The 25,123-nt window shown below is 40.1% G+C and overlaps 1 protein-coding gene across 1 annotated transcript in view; it reads right to left on the bottom strand.

The window, feature by feature from the left end:
- Window positions 1-420: 420 nt before the first annotated feature.
- Window positions 421-25,123, bottom strand: part of LOC127790307 (V-type proton ATPase subunit C) — a 29,362-nt gene continuing 4,659 nt past the window's right edge. The window contains exons 6-11 of the mRNA XM_052319748.1: window positions 22,519-22,660; window positions 22,159-22,275; window positions 21,845-21,970; window positions 1,829-1,912; window positions 1,640-1,719; window positions 421-883 (exon numbers count right to left, since the gene is read on the bottom strand). Coding sequence (XP_052175708.1) covers window positions 787-883; window positions 1,640-1,719; window positions 1,829-1,912; window positions 21,845-21,970; window positions 22,159-22,275; window positions 22,519-22,660 — 646 coding nt within the window. The 3' untranslated portion in view covers window positions 421-786. The remainder of the gene's footprint in view (window positions 884-1,639; window positions 1,720-1,828; window positions 1,913-21,844; window positions 21,971-22,158; window positions 22,276-22,518; window positions 22,661-25,123) is intronic.

Genomic DNA, 25,123 nt, shown 5'->3' on the forward strand with positions numbered 1-25,123 from the left:
GCTACAACGTACCCTAAAAAGATGTGAGTAGCTTAAGAAGGCGGCACAGAAATTAATTCCACCATTACCGAATACTAGAACAAGTTAAGCAATGGAACATGGGTACTGGGACCCCTCCTCTGCTAAGTGATGTCTGCCACGTACCGTACCTTTTATCTTGTAGGGGTTGTTTGGTTAGTGCAAATTGCTACTTGTGGAAGATAAAAGTCCCCACATCCACATTCTTACCATGTTTCTTTAACCAAAAGCATAAGTCTGAAAACCAAACATTTTGGGGAAAAAAAAAAACGAATAATTATTGTTTCTGTAATTAATAAACACGTCATTCTACACAAAAATTATGTATATGACATTAGCTCACAGACTGGAGAAACGGACTAGACCGTGGCCAGCAAGAAACAGAGCTAAAAGAAATGTATATCACAGAAAGGAAATGGTGATATGATCATACAAGACTCAGTTTATAATACAACCATATAAACAATCATTCCCCCAAGCTCCAAGTGTGTTCCAATCTTGAAATAAACTCTCTACCAAACCCAGCTCCTAATGCTTTTACAGGGAAATTGGACGTCCATAAATAAATAGGGCTTCATTTTGGGTGGGGAGAGAAAAGGGAGAACATTAAGCTTGGAAAAGAGGAGTCCCTCAACCAGTTACATTAATCTTAAATGAAAAAGAATTAGGTAGCTCGCCTAGTGTACAGTCTCGACATTCGTTCTTATTATTTCAGATTAGTGTGATCGAACGAGTATTTGTGATAGTGTGCAACCAGATTTACTTCCCTCAAACGAGGTTTATGGTGAAGGAGACATAAGGATATGCATCGCCCTCGCCTCCAAAACCGCCTGCCCCTCCTTCGTCCTCGGCTTTCCAGTACGCGCTGTAGTTCCAGGAGCGGGGTAACAATTAGTATCAGCAAATAAATTCAAGAGTAAAGGATTCGGCATTTAAGTGAAATGTACAAGCAAGCCACGTGTGGTCATTGAGGACAAATGCCATCAATTCAAAGGTTCTAACTCCCGGTACAGACCTGGTTAGGAAGTTATAGGACCACAAACCAAATCCTAAAGCTCAAAAGTTTCCCTTTCTTATTGTGCATTACCAATATTGTTAAGGTTTCTCATATGATGATTGAACCCTTGTATTGGTAAAGACTTTAATAAATGAGCATTTAAAAAATTCTCCCTACATAAATTTTATTAATAAGACTAAAAATATCCTGTACTTATAAGACTAAAATTTTCTGCAGCCTTCTTAATATTTTTATTAGGGTCAGGACCCACATCCCAAACCATCTAACTCAAAGGAAGCAATCATTGGTTCTAGTATCAAAAAGATCAAATGGGTCTCAATCGATACAGGTATAGAGAAAGGTTTTTTCCTAATTTAATTAGGGTTAAGTTGAGGCGAACAGGTCTCATCCATTCTGATGCTAAAGCATTTAATTGTCGGACTAATCAAATGTTATTCTGGATCAGATTTGGTTTAGTAATTGGTATATAAGATGCCTTACTTTATTTATACAACCCAGTGTCTGTCTCTATCATGTCCTCTCTCGTTTCCCCAATTCTTGATATAATGCTAAATGAGGGTCTGGAATCACGGAAAGCAAAACTACAGATATTCATTTGCGTACCTGTTGGCACTGCCACATAGTTCCTCAATGATAGAACGTACTTTCTTCTCACTTTTCAGAGAAGGTGCCAATACAACCGACTGAAATAAACACGATAGCAATTTCTTAGCCCAGAAGCGAATCACATTGCTGCCTGCATGGCAGGGTGGGGGCGTGAGGGATACAAAGAGAAATTTGAAGTTTAATTACCAAGAAAGATGGTGGCAGGCCATATCTCAGAATGCTCTCTGCAAACACGCGTACAGCACAGAAGTGCATCCACGAACTGAAAACCTGAATTACAATATGCCGTAGATGAGTTTCTGAAAACCTACAGCATAAATTAAAATAAAAATTCCCAGGAGGTGACACGACATATGAGCAACTGGTACCTGGTGTCAGGTCAACTACAAGACTAGTCATGAATTTCAACAGAAATAACATACTAAATTTCTTATCATCACAGTTACCACTAGACATATTCATAAACTATTTAGCACCAATAATGTGCTTGCACGTCCACTGATACTGCAAGCCAATTCTGTAATACAAAATATCACTGTAAATCTGTAGACTATAGCCATTCGGATACTAGACTGTCCTTGATGATTCTCATAAGCACTTTTGAGGAATACATTCATCTCCTACTTTCACAACTCTAATAATGAAAATATAAAGGGCGGGCAACATGGATGCATAAGATAGCAACAATTTCTAAAAATCACACTTGTACATATTGATAATTATGCATGACCTGAATTATGCAGAGTGTGCACCTGCATGAGAAATCTACAATGAGCTTACGCCTCGGCATCTATGAGAAGGACCTATATATACTAAGAACTTCATCCTAAAAACTGAAGATTCATGATCCAAGTCATGCCAAAGATAAAGTTTATAGTGAATTGACCCTTTCTATTCTTCAAAATTAAGCTTTCTCCATTTTGTATTGACAAACAAACACAGAAAGACATTCTCCTTCCAACTAATATTAGGTAGATTGAGATAATTTGCATCAATTATTGTGTTATTAATTATGCATTCAAGGTATCACACCAATTAATGCACAAAAAGTAACTCCATTCTGTAATGATACATGATTTGACACTAACAAAGCCTTTGATCAAAATTATTTAGTGTCGGCTGATATCACGGCCTCTAATAGAGTAGAATCGTGGTCTAGAATCATTTAACTGACCTAAGTAGTTGGAAAAGGCTTATTGGAGATGACTAACTAAAGGGGATGCCTTTGGTTAAACCAAATGCCAAAATCTCTTGCCTCACAATCCCAACCCACTTCTGCAACGGTTCAACCTCCACATCTCTCCTAAATGCATTCTACCAACATTCTGGCACCAGGCGAACTGCACTTTCCCTTGCCCAGATGTTCACCTTTCTAAGTCAAGTAATGGTGACCCACCAAAGACTGGAGCTATCTAATCTATAATTGATGCAACATGTACCGAGGTTCTACCCTGCAACTCCCCAATGATGCAATAGGTACTAGCCACTGTACTAGAACATGGTCAGTAGCCCCATAACTGCAATTTGTACTGCCTGCAATAATGTAACTTCACAGCTCAACCAATTTCCAAACTGTACTAGCCACATCTCAAATCTGCGATCACTATACATAAGTGATAGGCATGTTTTGACAACACAACATTCTCTTCAATTAATTGTTTTCCAGGCTATCTGCAATCATAATATATAAATGACATGCACGTTCTTTAAGCACAGCATTCTCTTCAATTAATTGTTTTCCAGGCTATCTGCGATCATAATATATAAATAATATGCATGTTCTTTAAACACAGTATTCTCTTCAATTAATTGTTTCCGATGCATAATAGAGATTCACCTTCTATCTATTTATCAAACCAAAAAAAAAATGACAGCATTCCCCCCTTCAATCTGATTCAAAGTAGTATCAACAGACATTTGGAACAGAAATGACACAATGTAAAGCATCGGGACAGCAATAATTAAAATGATAAGTTGGGACACAGCAGGGATATATTATAATTAGATTACATATGAGTTCATAAGAAATAAATGAATACATGCGCAACACACATATAAATGAAAGTAATAGTTATTTATTCATTTGTTTACATAATAAATGCCTTTGCTTTATCATAATCTATAACACAAGTAAGAATTTACACTTCCATATTCTATGTATTAGGGAAAAGTGTGAATAGTCCTGTTATCTATTTTACAAAGCTCCACTTACAAATTAAATGTTTTGCACTTCCAATTTTATAAAATTTAAAGTCCTAATGACTAAGAAGTAATAAACATCAATTCACATTTTTTTTTTTGTTTCATAAATAAATAGACGTAATCCTTTTAACTTGTAATGTGGTTTTAGTTAGTTAAATAACAACGAACATGTTCCCTAAGACTCTATAATGTTCTATTATAAGTGGCTCTGACAAATGCTCAGCATATATCTGGAACTGTCTGAAGAATACTGGATATCCAACAAGAGACAGCAGTATCTTTGAAGCGTGCTTCTTACATCTGATACATTAACCAATTAACAGACATCATAGGTCAGTAAGACACATATATACAACTTAATTTAATTCAATATAAGCTTAAATATGATTCTTCAATTGCAATGAAGGAATTCATTAGATGAAGGGTTTGACCTCACAAATGCAAAAAAGGTTAAACCAAGATTAGTCCTTGATGCCAAATCCAGACAAGGAAAGGCCATAATAAGCACTGGGTCTGCATGTAACACATATAAGGGTGCATTAACTCATAAACCAAATGCCAATTTGCCATCATATGACTTGGTGAACCAATCCTGAAAGTGACACAGGTGAGTAGCTCTAGGAGATCACCCTATGATTTCTCCTTACAGTGCATTGCCTTGCCCCCACTTACCCCTACTTAGTCTCAGGCATTGTCATGGAATTGTAATTGTAAGTAGCCGGGTGAATTGTAATTAGTCAGTTGAATAGGCGGGAACATTGTTTAGGCAGTTAGGCCTATTTTCAAATTCAAATACTTTGTAATTGTTGATCATGTTGGGGCATTGGCGCCTATTCTGTGAGCCAGATCAGTATAAAAGGCACACTGGTACCGCTCCAAAGGCATGTTGAGAAATATCAATACATTTTCTCCCGCCTTTCTTCTCCCTTCTCCCTCTTTCTAATTCTCGTTTTCCACCTCATTTATCTCTGTTCTTTTCCCCACTTAGTTCCCCAATTCTCCTCAATTCAAGGAGAATTTCCCCTGTCCGAATTCAATTCTGACAGGCATGTGCAGTGCATTCTGGGGGTGGAAATAGGATATATCTGCTCAAGTTTCATCAATTGCCATAAAGGTACATGTGGCACATTTTCAGATTGGATACAAGAACTCTCCACTGGAGCACCTGCCAACTCGTTACAAGGAGCCACACTCCTTACATGTTACCTTCAACTGGAAAGATCTTTACCTTTGACAGAATCACAGAGAGAAGATGATCACTAGAAGGCATTGAAAGATCACAAATACCCCCATAAAAAACTTTGGATCACATTTGCATGATTTCTAAGATCCAACAATGTAAAAGTCACTCCAATACTCATGCTACTCCTCCACGACTAACCTAGGTCACTTCATTACTATAGTATGAAGCCATGCCAGATTATCCACTCCCTTCTATCCAGGCTGCAAAGCCAGACTTCTCCACTGTGAATGTGGGGTTCAAACATCAGTCAACTGGAAATTGAGAGTTTTAAGTTCACCAAACTTTCTGCTTCCTTGTTGAAGACTCTTCCTGTCACTCTCTCTCCCCTCCACTCTCCCCACCATCCTTCTCTAGCTCCGTTAGAGCTGCACTTGCTTAATACCTATCTAAAACCCACGAGGAAGGTTCACCAACCATCTGCCTGGCTTCTACTGTGAATGATTCAAGCAGGAAATTTAGATGATAGAAAGTACAACAAGAACTTGCTGCTTGCATCCATTCTTAGTGAAGATATAAAATGTTTTGAGTATGATTCAAACAATTATTTTCTGAAAAGAGTGAAAGAAATGAAACAATGAAATAGTTTTGAGGAAACAGAATGTCAGCAGGCTAAACCTAAAATAGTACAGATGCATGTACGTTGGAGTTATACCAACTCAATCTGAGTACACCAGGAGCACTGGAGGATCAAATTAAGCCAAATAACTATTATGTTCTCTTGAAACATTCTCTGCACTTCGCTAAAGGAAACCAAAATGCCTATTGATTTCTAGGGCCCAAAAACCTGTCTCTGATACCTCTAGAGTCAACCACAGTTTTCCAGAATTAGTGGTTGCCTTTGGGCCAGCATAATTAGTTCAAAATCCCATAATCTCATGCCATAGTTGGAATAATACCATTGAATATAGATTATGTTTCCTAATGTAGATACGGAATGTACAGTTGTTTTTTTTTTCTATATTAATTAGCTGCCTAATTAATTAGTTTCCTTAATAGCTAGTTTCCTTAAAAGATAGATTGATAGTTTCCTTATGAAAGCGTCAAGATTCACCTAAAATATGATTGTAGATCTATGCTGTGAATATACAAGAATTCAAAGAATTCCCACATGGTATCGAAGCCATCTTTCTAGGGCATTTTTCTCTTTTCTGGCTTTCTTTGTCTCTCTAGCAATGGCCTTCATTGCTACCATCACATACTTGCAGTTCTGCCTTCATCGCAGCCTTTCTTAATCATTCTCCCTTCTTCGTCACAATACGTCAACCATTTCTCAGGATTCTATCTCAATTGCTATGGGTGAATTGTCGGCCTCACCTACAACTGTCACCACAGCAGGAATTGGAAGCGATTTCCAAAGTATAAACCCTCTAAATCGATTTGATGGAACTAACTACCTGCAGTGGAGTCAGGTAGTTTGCATTTTTCTCAAAGGAAGAGGGAAGATAGGATATCTTACCGATCTTGGCCCGAAAGAAAATGATCCAAAATTTAGGGCAGGGGATGAAGAAGATTCGAAGATTATGTCCTGGTTATGAAATTCCATGAAACTAGAAATCAGTAAAAATCTTATGCTTACCACTACAAAGGAATATGGGAAAAGTTGCAGCAACCCCAAGAAGAAAGATGCATCATTGATCTATGAGCTGAAGAATCAAGTAAGTTCTACCAAATAAGGAGGAATGTCATCACCGAGTATTACAACTAGATGATTGGATTTTGGCTAGAAAGATCACAACTGTTATATGAAACTGGAATGTAGCCATGGCATTCAAGTGGTTCAAGAATTACTCCAAAATGATTGAGTATTTAATTTTTTTTGCAGGATTGAATTATGAGTATGATCAGATCAGAGTTCAAATCCTTGGTAAGGTTCCTATACCAACTCTTCGTGAATGTTTCTCAATTGTTCGTGTTGAAGAGAGTCGACGAGGTGTTATGCTAGAACCTCATATACAAGAGCCTGCAACAATGATCTCTCATAGACCTAGAGGAGAGAATAAAGGAAACATTAATTTGTGGCCAGTTGAATCAAGGAAACATTCTAGCAAAGATGGACTATGGTGCACCTACTGCAACAAATCTCGCCACACTTGTGAGAACTATTTTAAACTACACGGTATGGCTCAAGTTTTGGAATGGATAGGATGATTCAAGGGCCAAGTAAACATCCAAGCTAATGTGCCCAGTAAAGAGCAATCATTAATTGACATTGCACAGCCAGACAAGGAGGAGTCTATAGAATTCAACAAAGAAGACATAGGAAGATTGAGACATTCTCTTGAATCCCTAGATAAAACTCCAGGTGGCTCTTATTCTCTTGCCAAAAGTGGTATGTGTCTTATGACTGATTCTTTTAAAGCATCACATACTAAAACGAGTGAATGGGTTGTAGATTCAGGTGCAATTGATTATATGACTCATGATATCTCTTTCTTTGATTCATATAAACCAACCCAAGGAAGCCAAAAAATTACTGTAGTTGATGGTTCTCCCACTGACATTATTGGATAAGGAAGTCTTCATCTTACTCCTTCCATATCTCTTACAAATGTCCTTCATATCCCTAACCTTTCAACTAATCTTATCTCTGTTCAAAAAAATACTAAAGAACTCCATTGCAAAATAACATTCTTTGACTCTCATTGTGTGTTTTAGGATAAGTCTCGGGGAAGATGATTGGATTTGCGAGAGAGTATGATGGGTTGTACTACCTTGAGGATCTTAGCATTGGTCGAATAAAGGGAAACCAATCTCCTTTCTCTCAAGCCTTTTAACCGCATCTAATAAACATATGATATAGGCACATCATCTTTGTCTTGATCATCTACCTTTTTCCCTCTTAAAACATTTGTTTCCATTGTTGTTTAAAGATATGGTTGTCAAGTTTTTAGTGTGAGGTGTATTGATTCGCTAAACATTGTTGTACTTCATTCCCTATAAATTCAATGAGATGCAGTCAGCCTTTTACTTTGATACATTATGATACTTGGGGGCCAACAAAAATTCCTAATATTCATGGGACAAAGTGGTTTGTCACTTTTATTGATGGCTACATTAGGACTACTTGGTTGTTTTTAATGAAAGACATATGAAAATATGAAGTTAGTTCACTACTTCCTCAATTCTAAAAAATGATTTATACTCAGTTTGGAGCAAAAATAAAATGGTTTCACTAGACAATGCCAGGGATTATTTCAATCAGAATCTCTCTTCCTTTTTTTATCAAGGAAGGTATTCTTCATGAATTTTCATGTGTTGAAACCCCACAGCAAAATGGAGTGGCAAAGTGAAAAAACCGTCATCTTCTAGAAGTCACTTGTGCACTTCTTTTTCAGTCCAATGCTCCAAAATTCCTATTGGGGGGGGGGGGGGGGGGGGGGGGGAAGCAGTTCTAACAACTACTTATCTCATAAATCATCTTCCTTGTAAAGTCCTAGCCAATCATAGTCCTATACATATTTTGTCCAACCATTTTCCAAACGTTGTGTCTACTAGAAATCTATCCCCAAAAGTATTTGGTTGTGTTGCTTTCTTACATATTCTCAACAATCTAAATTGGAACCATGGGCAAAGCAGTGCATCTTTGTTGGTTATTCTTCTACCCAAAAGGGTTACAAATGTTATGATCCTTCTAGTCAATGCACCTATGTTTCTCTTGATGTCACATTCCATAAGTCTCAACCTTTCTATAGATCTCCTCACACCCATCTTTAGGGGAGCAGTCTATCAAGCCCTTAGGTTAAGGGTTGGGCAACTGGCAGAATTCCGAGAAGAATTCCAGTTAAAAGACAGAATTTAGGGAGAAAGAGAACGAGAGAGATGGAGAGAGGAATTGAGAAGAATGAGAGAGGATTATGTTATTCATCAAGCATAACTCTTCCTTCTACAACAGCCTACTTAATAGGCTCGTACCCAAACCATTGGATGGCTAACTGCTACTCCCTCTAGTTACAACAACCCACCCTGTTAGTTTCCCTACAGTTTCAATCATCTATTTATTACACTTCTACCCTCGGATCATAACAAATCCCCCCCCCCCCCCCCCCCGGCCCCGATGAAAGGATTCTTGTCCTTAAGAATTTAGAGGAGGTTGATAGCTTGAGGAAATTGCTTTAGCAAATCCGGCAAATACTCCCATGTTGGTTGATCCAATGGTAAGTGTGACCACCTTACCAAAACTTGAGTAATAGGTGTCATACCCTAATAGATAACCCTCCTATCCACAATGGCCTGAGGCTCCACCACACTTTCAGATTCCTCTTCCCATAGGTGGTAAAACTGAGCTGGTGGCAGTATTAGGGCCAACTGTCTTCTTCAACAATGAAACACGGAATACCAGATGCACTTTAACTCCTGTAGGCAATTGCAACCGATAAGCTACCTCTCCCACCCTAGCAAGTATAGTATAAGGCCCAAAATACTTTGGACTGAGCTTCGACATTGGAGTATTTGAGAAAGTAGGCCAAAGGACACGTTTTACTTTCAGGAACACCCTGTCACCCACAGCAAATGTCCTTGCACTCCTCTTATTGGCAGCCTGCACCATCCGATTGCGGGCTGCAGCTAACTCCCTCTTCAAATCTGTCAGAACCTCCTGCCTTTGCTGGAAATAATGCTCCATTTGGGCCATAGTCGCTGAGGAATTAGGGAGAGCTGGTAGCAAGGGCGGATTGTAACCAAATAGTGCCACAAAAGGAGTCCCCTTGATAGCACTATGGTAGCTCAAATTGTACCACCATTGTGCTAAAGATAGCCACTTATTCCAACTCCTAGGCTTAGTAAAACACATGCACCACAGGTATGCCTCAAGGCATTGATTAACCTTTTCCGTTTGGCAGTTGATTTCAGGGTGATAAGCTGTGGATGTGTGCAGCCCGACCCCAAAACTTTTGAACAATTCCTGCCAAAAAGAACTCATAAAGATTTTATCCCTATCCGACACAATAATCTTAGGGATTCCATGAATCTTCCCCACTGGTGCTACTTCTTGAGCTAAGAAAGGGCAGGTGAGGCTAAGAAAATGAGCGAATTTAGTTAAATCTATCCACTACTGTTGAAGGAGTTAAGACTGGTTGAAGCCTCGTTGAGTTGCTGATAAGTTTCTGTTATGTTTGTTTAGTAATAGCTGCTACTTTGTAGTTGTTATTTCTGTTATGTTTAAAGTGTTATTAGAAGAATAGGTCAGATGTATAAATATGTGGTTCGCCTATCATTAATCAGTTAGTGATCGAGGCATATTTCAGAAAGTTTCTCTCTCTCGTCTCTCTCTGTTTTGTCTGTTCAAATTCATCAACCCTAATTACAACTACCACCAAAATTACATCTTTGCCCTCTGATTTCGGTAAACCCTTTATGAAATCCATAGAGATTCCCTCCCAAGCTTGATCTGGAATGGGCAACGGCTACAGTAACCCCGACAAAGCAACCTGTTCATGTTTACAGTGTTGGCATACCTCACAGGCCAGCACATATTTCACCACCTCCCTCTTCTGTCTAGGCCAATAAAAGAGCTGTCTCACTTTGTAATAGGTTGCTCTCACCCCTGAATGCCCCCCCAAGGGAGAACCATGCAATGCTTGCATGATATTATTCTTCAACTGCTCATCATTCCCCACAACTATCCGCCCTTTAAACTGGATCACTCCATTAGAAAGTGTATACCCCTGCTGATCATTGGGGTTAATAGCCAACTGAGCCAATAATCATTGCAGCCAATCTATATTAACATGACTCCCCCACTATATCTTTTACCCAATCTGGTGTTACTGCCATGATGGCCTGACAAGTACCTATTTCCTCTCTTCTGGATAGGGCATCGGCCACCACATTTTCCTTCCCCTTCTGATATTGGATTGTATAATCCAATCCCAAGAGCTTAGAAACACCCTTCCTTTGCATATAAGTGTGAAGTCGCTGCTGAAGCAAGAACTGCAGACTTTCATGGTCTGTCTTAATCACCAAGGGGTTGCTCTCCAAATAATGCCACCACCTATCCACTGCTACCAAAACAGCAATCAGCTCTTTATCATAAACACTCAACCCGCAATGTTTAGGAGCCAAACCTTGGCTGATGTAAGCCAACGGTCTCCCTTCTTGCATAAGTACAGCTCCCACTCCGTTGCCACAAGCATTAGTCTCCACAACGAAAGGTTTGAAAAAATCAGGTAGTGCCAAAACGAGTGCTTGGGTCATGGCCTTCTTAAGGGCCCCAAAAGATGCCTCTGCTTTGGGGTTCCAATGGAGGTTATTCTTCCTAAGAAGCTCAGTCAAAGGCCTACTTATGACCCAATGTTGGATAAATTTTTTTTAATATCCAATCAATCCCAAAAAACCCCTAAGCTCCTTAACCGTTGCCTATCTAGGCCAACTCACCATAGCTTCTATTTTCTTTGGATCAGTACTTACTTCCCTTCCCGAAATGATATGGCCTAAGTATCTCACCTGCCCTTTAACTTTAATGATTTTTCCAGTGGGGCCTCCCTTCTATGCATGGAAAGAAATCTCAACTCCATCCCCTTGAGCCTTGTCTGCATTTTCCTCAACTACTTCCTCTTCCAGCCTTTCCTCTTCTTCCTCGCTCTCTTCATCAAAACCCTCCATTTTTAGCATTAACCTCCTACATTGATGCCCTGGACTGTACTACTCTCCACATTTGAAGCATAGGCCCAATTGTCTCCTCTGCTCCATAGTTTGATTCTTGTTTGCCCCTTGACCCGTGGCATTCTTGGCCCCTCCTTAACCTGCACCCTAGGTTACAGCCTTGAAATTACCCCCAAATTGTGGTTTCCCTTGCTAGGCTGTGTCCACACTTTATTCTTCTTGAATATTGCCTCCAATGTCAATTCTTGCAACCGGGCTTTATCCGCTGCTTGTTTAACCAATGATGGCATTATCATCTTCACCATTGATTGCAATTTGCAACTTGTCCTTCAATCCACTAATAAAGCTTGACACGAAATAGGGTTCAATCAAGCTTGGTTGGGCCATCCATATTAATGCCTTCAAACCTCTTTAGGTAGTCTTCAACCGACCCCTCTTGCCGCAATTTGTTAAATTCTTCCACCACATCCGCCATGCTCTTCTCACCAAATCGGCCACACAATTCTTTTGAAAATTCCAGCCAAGTCACTGCTCTACCCTCAGCTTGCCTCCAACCTTGATACCATGTGTCAGCAGTATCATTGAGATACATTACTGCCATAGTTACCTTCTACTCCTCATTGATCCGGTACAATTTGAAAAATCTCTCGCAACAATGGACCCACCATCTTGGTTTAACCCCCTCAAAGATTGGAATTTCCAATCGAGGCACGGACATATGGCTAAAACCCGAAGAAGCAAGACCCCTCACCTGATTTTCCCACTCCCATGCATGCCTATCTTTAGCAACCTACGATCCATCCGATCTGGGCAAAATACCATCCTGGTCTAAGATCGATTTAGGACCTGTTCGTGGAGGGAAATCTGCCAGTAGATGGAATTGTGGCAAGGCGGACAGCATGTTAAACATGTTGTCGATCTTCTGCCCATAGTAGTCCGCCCTTTCCTGGCCCTTCTCTAGCTCACGTATGCTATCCGTCAAGGCCACCATATCCTCCCGACTTTGAATCTTCATGGCTGCCATGTCCTCTTGCATGTGCAACATACCCAACTCCAAAGCCTCCATGTGAGACTCAAGTTGCTTCAGTTGTGTGCCTTCCACCATGGCTTGGGTTGTTCGCCAACCACTTTCGACCATCCATACCCTTCGAACTCCTCTGCCATATGCCGCGGTCTACCACCATAGTTGATCCGTGCCTAGGAGCTGCTAAAGATCACCGGCTCTGATACCAAATTGTCAAGCCCTTAGGTTAAGGGCTGGGTAATTGGCGGAATTCTGAGAAAAATTCTGGTTGAAAGATAGAATTTAGGGAAAAAGAGAACGAGAGAGATGGAGAGAGGAATTGAGAAGAATGAGAGAGGATTATGTTATTCATCAAGCATAACTCTTCCTTCTACAACAGCTTACTTAATAGGCTCGTACGCAAACCATTGGATGGCTAACTGCCACTCCCTCTAGTTACAACAACCCACCCTGTTAGTTTCCCTACAGTTTCAATCATCTATCTATTACACTTCTACCCCTGGGTCATAACACAATCCAAAGATGAAGATGTATACTCAAGTTCCATCTCCTTTCTAGAGCTACATGCAAACCTTCTTTATAAACCACCACCATCATTATCTCAAACCTTTCCCAATGTTATCATCCCAGAAACAATTGAACAGGTTGCAGATATCATTACTACAAAAGACATTACAACAACTGATACTATCAACATTGAACCTGCCAATGACACTGCAAATGTCCTTGAACCTACCAATGCCAATGCAAATGTCCTTAAACCTGCCAATGCCATTAAATCTGCCAATGGCATTGCCAATGTCCGTGAACCTACCAATGACACTGCAAATGTCCTTGAACCTGCCAATGCCATTGCACTTGTCAATGACACTACAAATATTCTCGAACCTGCCAATGTTTGTGAATATGTTCAAATCCATACCCCTTTAAAGTCATTGAAGCAGTATTCAAGAAAGTACAACAATCACAGCCTCTCAAGCAAGTCCAAGAATTAACTCCAAGCCTAGGTAATGTAAACACTTTGAACTTGTTCAGTTCTGAAACTGACAATAATATTGTTTGTGATACTAATTCAAATTGTGATCTCTATCTTCCTATTGTCTGGAGAAAAGGAACACGAAAGTGTACCCAACATGCTATAGCTAATTTCATCTCCTCGCATAGACTATCCTCCCAGCACAAAAGTTTTCTCTCTACCTTGAACTCAATCGAAATACCCAAAACTATGATGCTTTAAGGGGCAGGAATTGGACATATGTCATGAAGGAGGAAATGAGAGCTTTGGAGAAGAATGAAACATGAGAGATTGAGGTGCATCCCAAGGAAGAGAAAGTAGTTGGCTGCAAATGGGTCTACATTGTTAAATTTAAGGCAGATGAAACTATTGAACAACACAAGGCAAGGCTAGTTGCAAAAGGTTACACACAAACCTATGGGAGGATTACCAAGAGACTTTTACATCGATGGCAAAAATGAACACAGAATTCTATTATCTGTAACAATACATTTTGGCTAGGAAATCCAACAATATGATGTTAAAAAAGCATTTCTTCACAAAGACTTAGAAAAAGAGGTGTACATGGAGCCACCACCAAGTTTTGATGGCAAGTATAGTCCTAATAAAGTTTGCAGATTGAAGAAAGCCTTGTATGGACTAAAACAATCTCCGTGAGCTTGATTTGGGAGATTCACCAAGGCTATTATGCAGTTTGGGTATAAGTAAAGTCATGGAGACCATACTTTATTTGTGAAACACTTTGGTAAGGGAAAGGTTATAGCCCTATTGGTATATGTAGATTATATTATAGTTACTGGAAGTGATGAGGAAGAAAAACTGAGGTTGAAAACATAATTGGCTCGAGAATTTGAAATGAAAGAGTTGGGGAAATTGAAATACTTCCTCGAAATTGAAATGGCATATTCCAAACAAGGGATATTTATATCCCAACAAAAGTATATTCTTGACCTACTCAAGGAAACATGTACCCTTAGATGCAAACAAGTGAGTACACCTACTGATCCAAACCATAGAATGAGCCGTGAAAGCAGGGAGGGAATAATCATTAATAAAGGGCGCTATCAGAGTGTCAAGCCTCCGATATGAGGCTTAGGCCAATTCCAGAATTATAAGGACTGAGAGGGAAAATAGAGTTGAGAGGGAGAATTTCAAAGGAGGGAGAAAAGAGAGGGAAAAGATTTTAGAGAGAGAATTTGTATATTTTCACACATAATTCCCATCTTCTTACATATAACCCTTATATAAGCTCCCCCTTTCGATTGTAATGGCTTAACCAAAAAGGTGCAAATAGCTAAACCCTTAACCGCTTAATACTAAACCTTATTTCATAGCAATCTAATTACAAATATACCCCTAGGGCTGTGACAATCCCCTCCCCTTGAAAGCTTTCTTGTCCCCAAGAAAGGATAGTAGCTAGGCTGCTCGCGGGAATTGTTTCAGCAAGTCTGGTAAGTATTCCCATGTCATGCTTTTCGGATATCGATGAGTCCACTACACAAGGACTTGTGTGGGGGGAAGTGTATCTTGGTAGATCACTCTCTTGTCCACGATGGCCTGGGGTTCAGCTTCCACTTCTATGTCTTTATCCATTGGTGGGAGGTTTGGACTAATAGCTGCACTTGGTTCCACTGACTTCTTGAGCAATGACACATGGAACACTAGGTGCGTTGGCACTCCTTTGGGCAATTGTAATCTATAGGCTACCTTTCCTACCTTGGCCGCTATAGAAAATCGTCCAAGTATTTAGGATTCGAGGGTAGCAAAAAAAGAATGTTATAGAAATCTTTTCACTCTTAAAAATACCATGTCTCCCTCATTGAAGGTCCTATCACTTCTCTGCTTGTCTGTAATCTGCTTCATTCTATTTTGAGCCGTGGTGAGTTCCTTCTTGAGTAATTGTAGGATCTCCTAAGGTTGTTGCAAAAATTCCTCAACTGTTGTCACGGAGGTGAGTCTATCATCGCCGACAGTAGGGGAATTTTGTACCCAAACAATGCCTCAAATGGAGCTCTCTTGATGGCACTATGGTAGCTAGAGTTATACCACCACTGTGCCAAAGACAACCACCTATTCTAGCTCTTAGGTTTAACGAAACATAGGCATCTTAAGTAGGCTTCAAGATATTGATTGACCCTCTCCTTTTGCCCATCAGTCTCAGGGTGGTAAGTTGTGGACATATGTAACCCTACCCCAAGACTTTTAAACAACTCCTACCAAAAGTTGCTGGTGAAAATCTTATCCCTACCAAATACAATAGATTTTGGAACTCCATGGATCTTGACCACCGAATCCAAGAACAGGCAAGCTACCTCTTGAGCTGTGTATGGGTGAGTTAAGCTTAGGAAGTGGGCAAACTTGGTCAGTTTGTCCACCACTACTAAAATCACATATTTATCTTCGGATTTCAGAAGTCCTTCTATAAAGTCCATTGAAATCCCCTCCCAAGCTTGCTTAGGGATAGCAAGTGGTTGGAGTAAGCTTGGGTATGCTACTTGCTCATGTTTGCAGCATTGACAAGTGGTACATGTCAGCACAAATTTTACCACATCCTTCTTTAGGCCTGGCTAGTAAAATAGCTGTCTTACCCTGTAATAGGTAGCCCTAATTCCTAAGTGGCCCCCTAAGGGAGAGTTATGGAGGGATTGCAAAATTTTGTTCTTCAACAACCGGTCATCTCCCACCACCAACCTTCCTCTGAATCTAATTAACCCATTGGAGAGAGTGTGGCTCTGATTCCCAGCTAGTTGAACAGCTAGTTGGGTCTGTAAATCTTTAAGCCAATCAGTCTTCTCATAGCTCTTAGTTATCCCCTTCACCCATTCTGGAACTATAGTAGTGATGGCCTGGCAGGTTCCCCCTTCTTCTCTTCTTGAAAGAGCATAAGCTACTAAATTTTCATTTCCCTATTGATATTGGATGGTGTAATGCAAGCCCAATAACTTTGAAACCCCTTTTCTTTGCAATTGAGTATGTAGATTGCTGTAACAGAAACTTGAGGCTTTCATGGTCGGTTTTGATAATGAAGTGGTTGCCCTCAAGGTAATGCCTCCATTTGTCAATCGCTATCAACACTACGAGTAACTCCTTGTCATATACACTCAGCCCCAAATGCTTTGAGCAAGGGCTTAGCTAATGTAAGCCAAGGGCCTTCCCTCTTGCGTTAACACTGCTCCCACTTCACTGTCACGCGCATCTGTTTCCATCACAAAAGTCTTAGAAAAATCAGGTAATGATAAGACTGGGGCTTGTGTCATTACCTTTTTCAATGTCAAGAATGTTGCCTCTACCTTGGGATTCCATTGGAAGCTGGCTTTCTTTAGCAGCTCTGTCAAGGGTTTGTTTATTATGCCATAATGCTGTATGAACCTCCGAGGTCTCAACCACTCAACCATAGCTAATATTTTCTTTAGGTATGTGTTAACCCCTTCCCTTGAAATTACATACCCTGAGTACTCCACCTCCCCCTTGGCAAAGGTACACTTTGGCAACTTAACAAACAATTGATTGGATTTAAGGATCTCAAAGGTTGTCTTTAGGTAGGATGGGTGTTGATCAAAGTTTCGGCTATAGATGAGGATGTCATCAAAGAAAACTAGTATAAACTTCCTCAAATTATGGGTGAAGAGGTGGTTCAGCAAGGCTTGAAAGGTGGTTGGGGCGTTGGTGAGCCCAAATGGCATGACAGTGAATTCATATAGGCCTTGGTGAGTGTAGAAGACCATTTTAGGGATGTCGGCAGGGTTCATTTGAATCTAGTGGTACCCTACCCGAAGGTCGAGTTTCAAGAAAATGGTAGCTCCAATGAGTTCATCCATTAGGTCCTCTATAATAGGGATAAGGAACTTGTTTTTCATAGTAATAGCATTGAGTTAGCAATAATCAACACAAAACCGTCATGTGCTATCCTTTTTTTTTTTTACAAGTAAAACTGGTGAAGCAAATGGGCTTTACCTAGGTTGTATGATTGAGGTGGCTAACATTTGCTTGACTTGTTTCTCAATTGCTGTCTTTTGTATAGGGCGGTAGGATCTGATGTTAACCGGTTCCGAGTTTGGTTTGAGGTGAATGGAGTGGTCAAAGGCTCGGTTGGGGGGGTAAGGATGTTGGTTCAACAAATAGATCCTTAAACTCCACTAAAAGTAGTTGTAAAGCGTCAGAGTGTGATACCTTAATGAAGGGTTGCAGGGGAGCAAAATTCTCAGCCTGAGTGTGTCCCTCTTTAGTGATATCTTCCCCCATTAATTCTGTGGCTTGAATGGAAAACATTTGTGATATCTGCCCCTTTTTCTTTTGCAACAACTCTTGTAACTTCGTACTTGATATCATCTTACATTCCCCTATTTCAAGGCTACCAACCAGAGTTAATTTTCTTCCTTCAATATTCACTATGATTTTCAACTTATTAAAATCAAATGTCAAAGGACTAACAGTCCTCATCCAATCTACTCCCAGGATGATATCACATCCTCCTAACTCCCAGGATGATATCACATCCTCCTAACTCCAAGATCCTTAGATCAGTTGTGAACTCCTGCCCCTGCATCAACCATTTAAAATCGACACACTTATAGTGGTTGTACATCTTGTTTCCGTTAGCTACCGTCACTAATAGGGGAGTAGTGGCCGTCATCTTACACTTCAGCATTGTAGCAGTAGCATCATTTAAGAAGCTATGGGTGCCACCACTGTCTATCAATACCATGAGTCTCTTCTTGCTTGCTTGTCCTTTCACCTTGATAATTTTCCCAATGGTTCCTCCCTTTAATGCATGGAAGGAGATCTCTCCTTCCTCGTCCGCATGCTCCTCTTCCAAGGCATTTTCTATGTCCTCCTCAATGACTTCTTCTTCCCCTTCTTTTCCTTCATCCATTCCCTCCAAGTTCAGTAGTTGTCTCTTACATTAATGAGCGATCCCTGCACTTGTAGCAGAGCCCTAATTGCCTTCTCTGCCCCACAATGGGGTTCTTGACTGTGCTAGGGTTAGTACTTGTCTTAGGAAGACCTGAGGTCATCCCTATAATTGTCACTCGAGGGCTCCCTCCTATTGATTGGTTAGCGATAGGGCCTAGTTTAGACAAGTCCTTGTTCTTCCTGAATGTGACCTCTAAGGTGAGTTCCTACAACCTTGCTTTCTCTGCCGCCTGTTTCACAGTTGCATGCATCATCATCTTAACCATTGATTGTAGTTTACACTTGAGGCTACTAATAAAGCTTGACACAAAATAATGCTCTGTTAGGGCCGATTGAGAATTCCACATTAAGGCCCTAAGCTCCTCAAATATGTCATGATAATCAATCACCAATCCCTCATGTCTAAGCTTGTTAAATTCCTCAATCCCATCAATCATGTTCCTTTCTCTGGAACGTTCACACAATTCCTCTGCAAAATCAATCCACGTCGCCTCAATGTCCCTCATTTTAATCCATCCTTGGTACCACGAGCCAATCGTATCATTTAGATAGGTTGCTGCCAAGTTAATTCTCTGCCCTTCAGCCACATTATAGAATTGAAAGAATCTCTCACATCGACAGATCCACCACCTAGGCTTGGATATGTTGAATAGGGGTATCTATCTCCAACGAGGGCATTAGTGTGCGATTAGGATTATAAGGGGATAATCCTCTTGTACTCCTTGTTTCACGTCTAGCAATTCCTCCATCTTCGATACTCTCGAAGGCCTAGGGAGAATGCCCTGGCCGAGCAAGATCGGATCAGAGACTGTTCAAGGAGGGAATTCTAGTGGTAACCTAAACTAAGGTAGTGAGGACAGCATGTCAAACATGCTGTTAATCCTCTGGCCATACTGCTCCATCGTCTCTTGGTGCCTCTCCAATTCTCGTTGCATACTTTCTCAAGATGTAGCCAAGTCCTCCTTGCATCGAGTCACTGCCTCATGCGTCTGCATCACTCCAAACTCCAGTGCCTCCATCCTCATCTCTAGCTGCTTCAACCAAGTCCCTTCTGCCATCACTCAATTATCTACGTCATCTTTCACCTTCGTCCCACCGTTCACTTCTACAAATCGATGGAGATTCACGATCTCGACAACTAATCACAATTCGCAGTGATCCGATCGACACATCCAATTTGCACCAATCACAATTCCGCTGTCAAGGATCGCCAGCTCTAATACCAAAATGTCAAGCCTCCAATCTGAGGCTTAGGCCAATTCCAAAATTACAAGGACTGAGAGGAAAAACAGAGTTGAGAGAGAGAATTTGACAGAAGGAGGGAGAATTCAGAGGGAGAAAAGAGAGAGAAAGAGATTTTAGAGGGACAGAATTTGTATATTTTCACACATAATTCCCATGCTCTTACATGTACACTAGACCTAACATCACCTATGCATGGGAGTGGTTAGTTAGTTCATGCATGATCCAAAAGAAGAACATTTACAAGCAATTCAGAGAATTCTCCGATACTTAAAAGCTACTCCAAGAAAAGGAATTTTATTCAAAAAGGAAAGTAACCTAACAATAAAGGCATATACCGATATTGACTATGCAGGATCTCTCATAGACAAGAGGTCAACTACAGGCTATTACTATTTCATAGGAGGAAATTTTGTTACTTGGAGGAGCAAGAAGAAAAATCTAGTAGCTAGATCAAGTGCAGAAACAAAATTTCATGCTATGGCTCTAGGTGTTTGTGAATTTTTGTGGATCAAAATAATTCTAAAGGATTTGATGATTGAAGGTGGATCGATGAAACTATACTATGATAACAAATCAGCTATTAGTATAGCACACAACTTGGTACAACATGATTGAATGAAGCATGTAAAAGTGGATAGACACTTCATCAAAGAGAAAATTGACAGTGGTGTCATTACTATCCCTCACATGACATTAGAAAACCAACTGGCTGATGTTCTAACCAAAGGTTTACCCACTTCTAGGTTTCAAGAGATTGTTGGCAAGCTAGGAATAGAAGATATCCATTCACTAGCTTAAGGGGGAGTGTTGGAATAATGGAAATGGAAGACTTACTTGGCTAATGGGCTCACCATTGAATAAAAAAGATTATGTTTCCTAATTTAGATATGGAATGTACAATTAGTTTTTTTTTCTGTATTAATTAGCTGCCTAATAAGTTAGTTTCCTAATTGTATAAGTTTCCTTAATAGCTAGTTTCCTTAAGAGGATGGATTGATAGTTTCCTTATGAAGGTATCAAGATTCACCTTAAATATGACTATAAATCTATGCTATGAATATACAAGAATTCAGAGAATTCCTACACAGATTTAAGAGACAATTTGTAATTTAAAAGGAAGATATAAGGGGAAATCTTGGGGCAAGTGCTGCCCATTTTTACATATTAGCACTTTACTTCAAACTGATAGACGAACACAACCAAGCATGAATCTTCTTGCATTCTTTCAGTATTGTGTATCAACCCATACAAGATCACGAACAATTTCCTCATACATGTATGTATGCAATGGCAAAGATAGGCCACAAAATGGGAGGTAGCCTAAAACCAGCAAGGCAGCAACCCCATAATAGAGTCTCAGACTCTCTCAGTATTAATTCAAGGGGTTCTTTGCAATATCACGCCAAATTGACACGAGTGATCTGGGCACATGGGCAACCACCCTGACACATTTCTATTCAACCTGCATGTGGATTATCATGTTATGCAGCATAAAATCATTTGCATCAACCTGCCACCATCTCCATGGTCCGAACCCACTAACGGCATCCACTTATGTGAAAGCATCTAATTAAATAATTAACCATGCCCAGCCACATCAAGCACTTGATATACAGTGAAAAGGTGCAACTAGAATCTAGATGGGTATAATAGTTGAACAGGATTTATGCAGTGAGCCTTGCATATAATACACTTAAGACATTAACATGTTAATTAGCCCCTTAGTACTAATCAATAATTTCCGAGCAAAAAATAAATAAATAAATAAATAAATAATCACTAGGAACCCATTTTCCTCTAACAATAAATTATTTCACAGGCCAACCACCCAATGGGATTAAGACTTGTGATATTGGCATAATAAATTCTTTCATGAAGTTCCAAATGACTGGTTTGACCCAATTTCTAGAAATCATTAAAACCATGTAACAATTCAGAAACTTTGCATGATAGTAGTACCTCCCCGTAACTGGCATAGCACCACTGTAGAAGAGAGCTTCTAAGTGTATCTTGATCTTGCATCAGCTTTTCTAGCTCCTGCTTCCGACTCTCTTGTGTTTCTGAATTATATTCAAAATCACGAATCTGGCTCACAAGCAAAACCAAACATTTAGCACTTAAGAAGGTACATAATTATACTAAGCCATTTGTGCCCCTTATATCACCCATAGGATAGGATCAAGAAATTCTTAAAATCAACAAAAGATAAGCTAAAACTGGCATCATAACAACCACCTAAATAAACAAAAAAGCTTCTAGCAGAACAAACTCACTTGAAAACCTCTTTCACGTGCTTTCGTCCTAAAGTTGTCGGCATCACGACTGAACATTGTTACAGTATAAAGAGCGTATTCATTGTCCTCATATAGTTTTTTGGAAGATCTGGGAACCTAAAACAATCAGTTTAATTAAAAGCAAAAATTACTATAGCAAAAAGAGGAAATGCATCCCATTAATTAATAATTCGACGAAATGCATTTCGAATGTGTAACAGGCAAAACTCATATAATCCTCAGAGAACTTCCCAACTTAATATCCACTGTACCAATTAAAACAACCATGCATACAGCGTTTAAACACCAAATGGTGGTTAAAAAATCAAGTGACAGCACAAAACTAAAAAGTGAAAGTACCACATAGGAGGTTAGTGTCTCATAGCTTGACAACCAATCCTTCTGTGAATATTTAGGAATGATAGCAAGAAGGGTTGTCAAATGTTCTGATGTGATGATATCTTCTGGCTTCACTAAATTGGAAAGATCACGGACTGCCAAGCTGGAATAAGAAAAAAATTACAGTCAACCACAAATTCAAGATAACCAAGGGATCATGCTACAATTTGCTGCACTGACCAAAATGAGGTACTAGTCTATTTTAAAATGTTGTAAAACATGTGTTTCTAACCCCTGTTTGCATGGGCTCCATTCTTACTCCAATTGTAACACCCCGAAATTTGGAAATAAATAATAATTATTAATACTAGTGTTGAGGTCATTAGTGAGTATTTGGGGATTTAGGGAAAAATAATAATTTATATTGTTTTGAGGAAATGGGCAATTAAGGTAATTAATTATCTTATTTTGGAATATTTAGGGAATTATTAATCTGGGGTGTAATTGGGATATTTTTTGAAGTTTTGGGGTATAAGTGTATTAGAGAGAAATGGGGAATGGGGTGTGTTTGTGGATTTAAAAAGTGCTGGGGGCGGTGGAGCAAATTCTGAAAGAGGAGTGAGGGTTCCCTTAAATATAGTAGCGCACGTATATATGGTAAGGAGGCTGCCAGTCCAATTGGTCACGCGTGCGCGTGTGTTGGGTGAGGTCGCGGGATCGAGCCGCGTCCGTGTGCGCGCGCAGTGGAGGTTTTGCTGGAATTTTTCCAGCCTATGGACACCGAAACAACATCGTGTCGATAAGGCGGTGGCCTCCCCCAGCGATGGTTCCAGCGGCCGCCACGTGGCCTTCTTTCAGCCTATTCTTTTGCCTATTTAAGCCCTTGTTCCAAAATGCTCGGGAGGCCAATTTTGGCCATCCCAGTGGCCAATTCAGCCACTTCTTGCTCCGTGAAATAGAGAGGAAAAGAGGGAAAGGAAGGAGAGAAGAAATAGGGCGCGACAACTGGGAAAATGGGAGGAAAAGTGAGGGAAATGGGGGAAATCTTGGGATATTCAGCGTTTAAAGTGATCAAGTAAGTGGGTAAAATTAGTATAAATATTATATGTTTAAATTATAAATTTTATACGGTTAGATTATGCGGGTTACGTGGTTAAATTGGATTAATTTGAGTCGTTATCTTGTTATTTTCTAGAAAACGTTTTACTTCGCAGCAGGAGCGTAGAAAAGTCAAGAATCAACCGTTTATAGGCAAGCTCCTAACCCTATCCTCGTGTTCTTCATTTCCCGTGAAAGTCTCCGTAATTTCTCGTATTTTATTCTCTCCCTCATCGTGACTCGGTTCCACGCATTAATAATGATAATCCGCGTGGCAACCACCCTATGACTTATATTTTATTAATGGGTTTATTTCTAATGGAATGAGTTAAGCTGTGATGTCTTGGTGTTGTTCTCTTTGTCCGTCACGGGGCTTCGTATCGCTCTGCTTCCCTTAGGAATGATGCCGAACCTGATGGGTTAGGTTCTTAGAAGATTTGGTATGGATTACGAGGTTAACGGGTTTAATGGGAAAAGTGAATGGTTCATTAACATGATAAGAAATGAGAATGAGAATGGTATTATAATGTTTATGTGGCTGCGTACGTGAAAAGTTACGGGGAAATGTTATGTAATGTTATATCTAAAAGATATGAATTAAATATTGATCATGTATGTCTTAAGGGTATGGGGTACAAAGCCACTGATTGTCGACCGTGGGTTGTGGCAGTTGATGGCTGGATGTATGGGCGTCAGTCATCGGCTGTTATGATAAGCATTAGACGGGCCAGAAGAGCTGGTATTGTCAGATTCATGCCTTGGTTTGTGCATATCATGATGTGTGTGCTGCATAAGAACTGGGTTGCATTCACAGGAGGGAGATGTGTTGTGTGTGACAGGATGTGTGAGCATTTGCATGACCCGGTTGGTCTGAGAGCCAACCTGAGTACTCTAGGTGAGCCGGTGCATTTAGAGCATATCGCATGTGTGTATTCTTATGTGGGCGTAGTATGGCCTGATGCTTGGTTTATAGGGGCCTTGTCATCACATTTATGCTGCAGAAGCCATTGTATTTCCTATTTGTTGCATTGCAATGTGAGAATGTGCAATTTTAAATGATGAGTATGGGGGATGAGTGGCGCCCTCCACGGAACGTAGGCCATGGAAGTGGCCAATAGAAAGACCTTGGGAGTGAGACCCACCTTGGGGTGAGACCCACGACAACAAATTATGTTGAAAGTGACAGGAAAGGACGTGTAAGAGAAATGGTATTTGTATGTGGACTTAGGTGCCAGTGTGTGTTTTATGTGGGCCCCAATTATCGTTTATGTGGAGTTTGTTATATGTTTATGCATCTAGAAATAAGGCAGGTATTGGGCATGGCATGATATGTAGTTGCATTGACATGAATTGCATGAAGTGTTATGGAAAGAGTAATGTCTTAAACCTACAGCCTTCCTTTCTAGAGCTTGCTGAGTCTCGTAACTCACATTTGCTTTCCATCATTCCAGGTCAGGGATTTGTCTAAGTTGCCAGATTCATTCAGCAAGGTTTGGGTCCAGAGGATAGCAAGTGCATAGTTCTTTCG

Source organism: Diospyros lotus, chromosome 14, assembly GCF_014633365.1.
Source record: "Diospyros lotus cultivar Yz01 chromosome 14, ASM1463336v1, whole genome shotgun sequence".
In the NCBI taxonomy this organism is placed as follows: Eukaryota; Viridiplantae; Streptophyta; class Magnoliopsida; order Ericales; family Ebenaceae; genus Diospyros; species Diospyros lotus.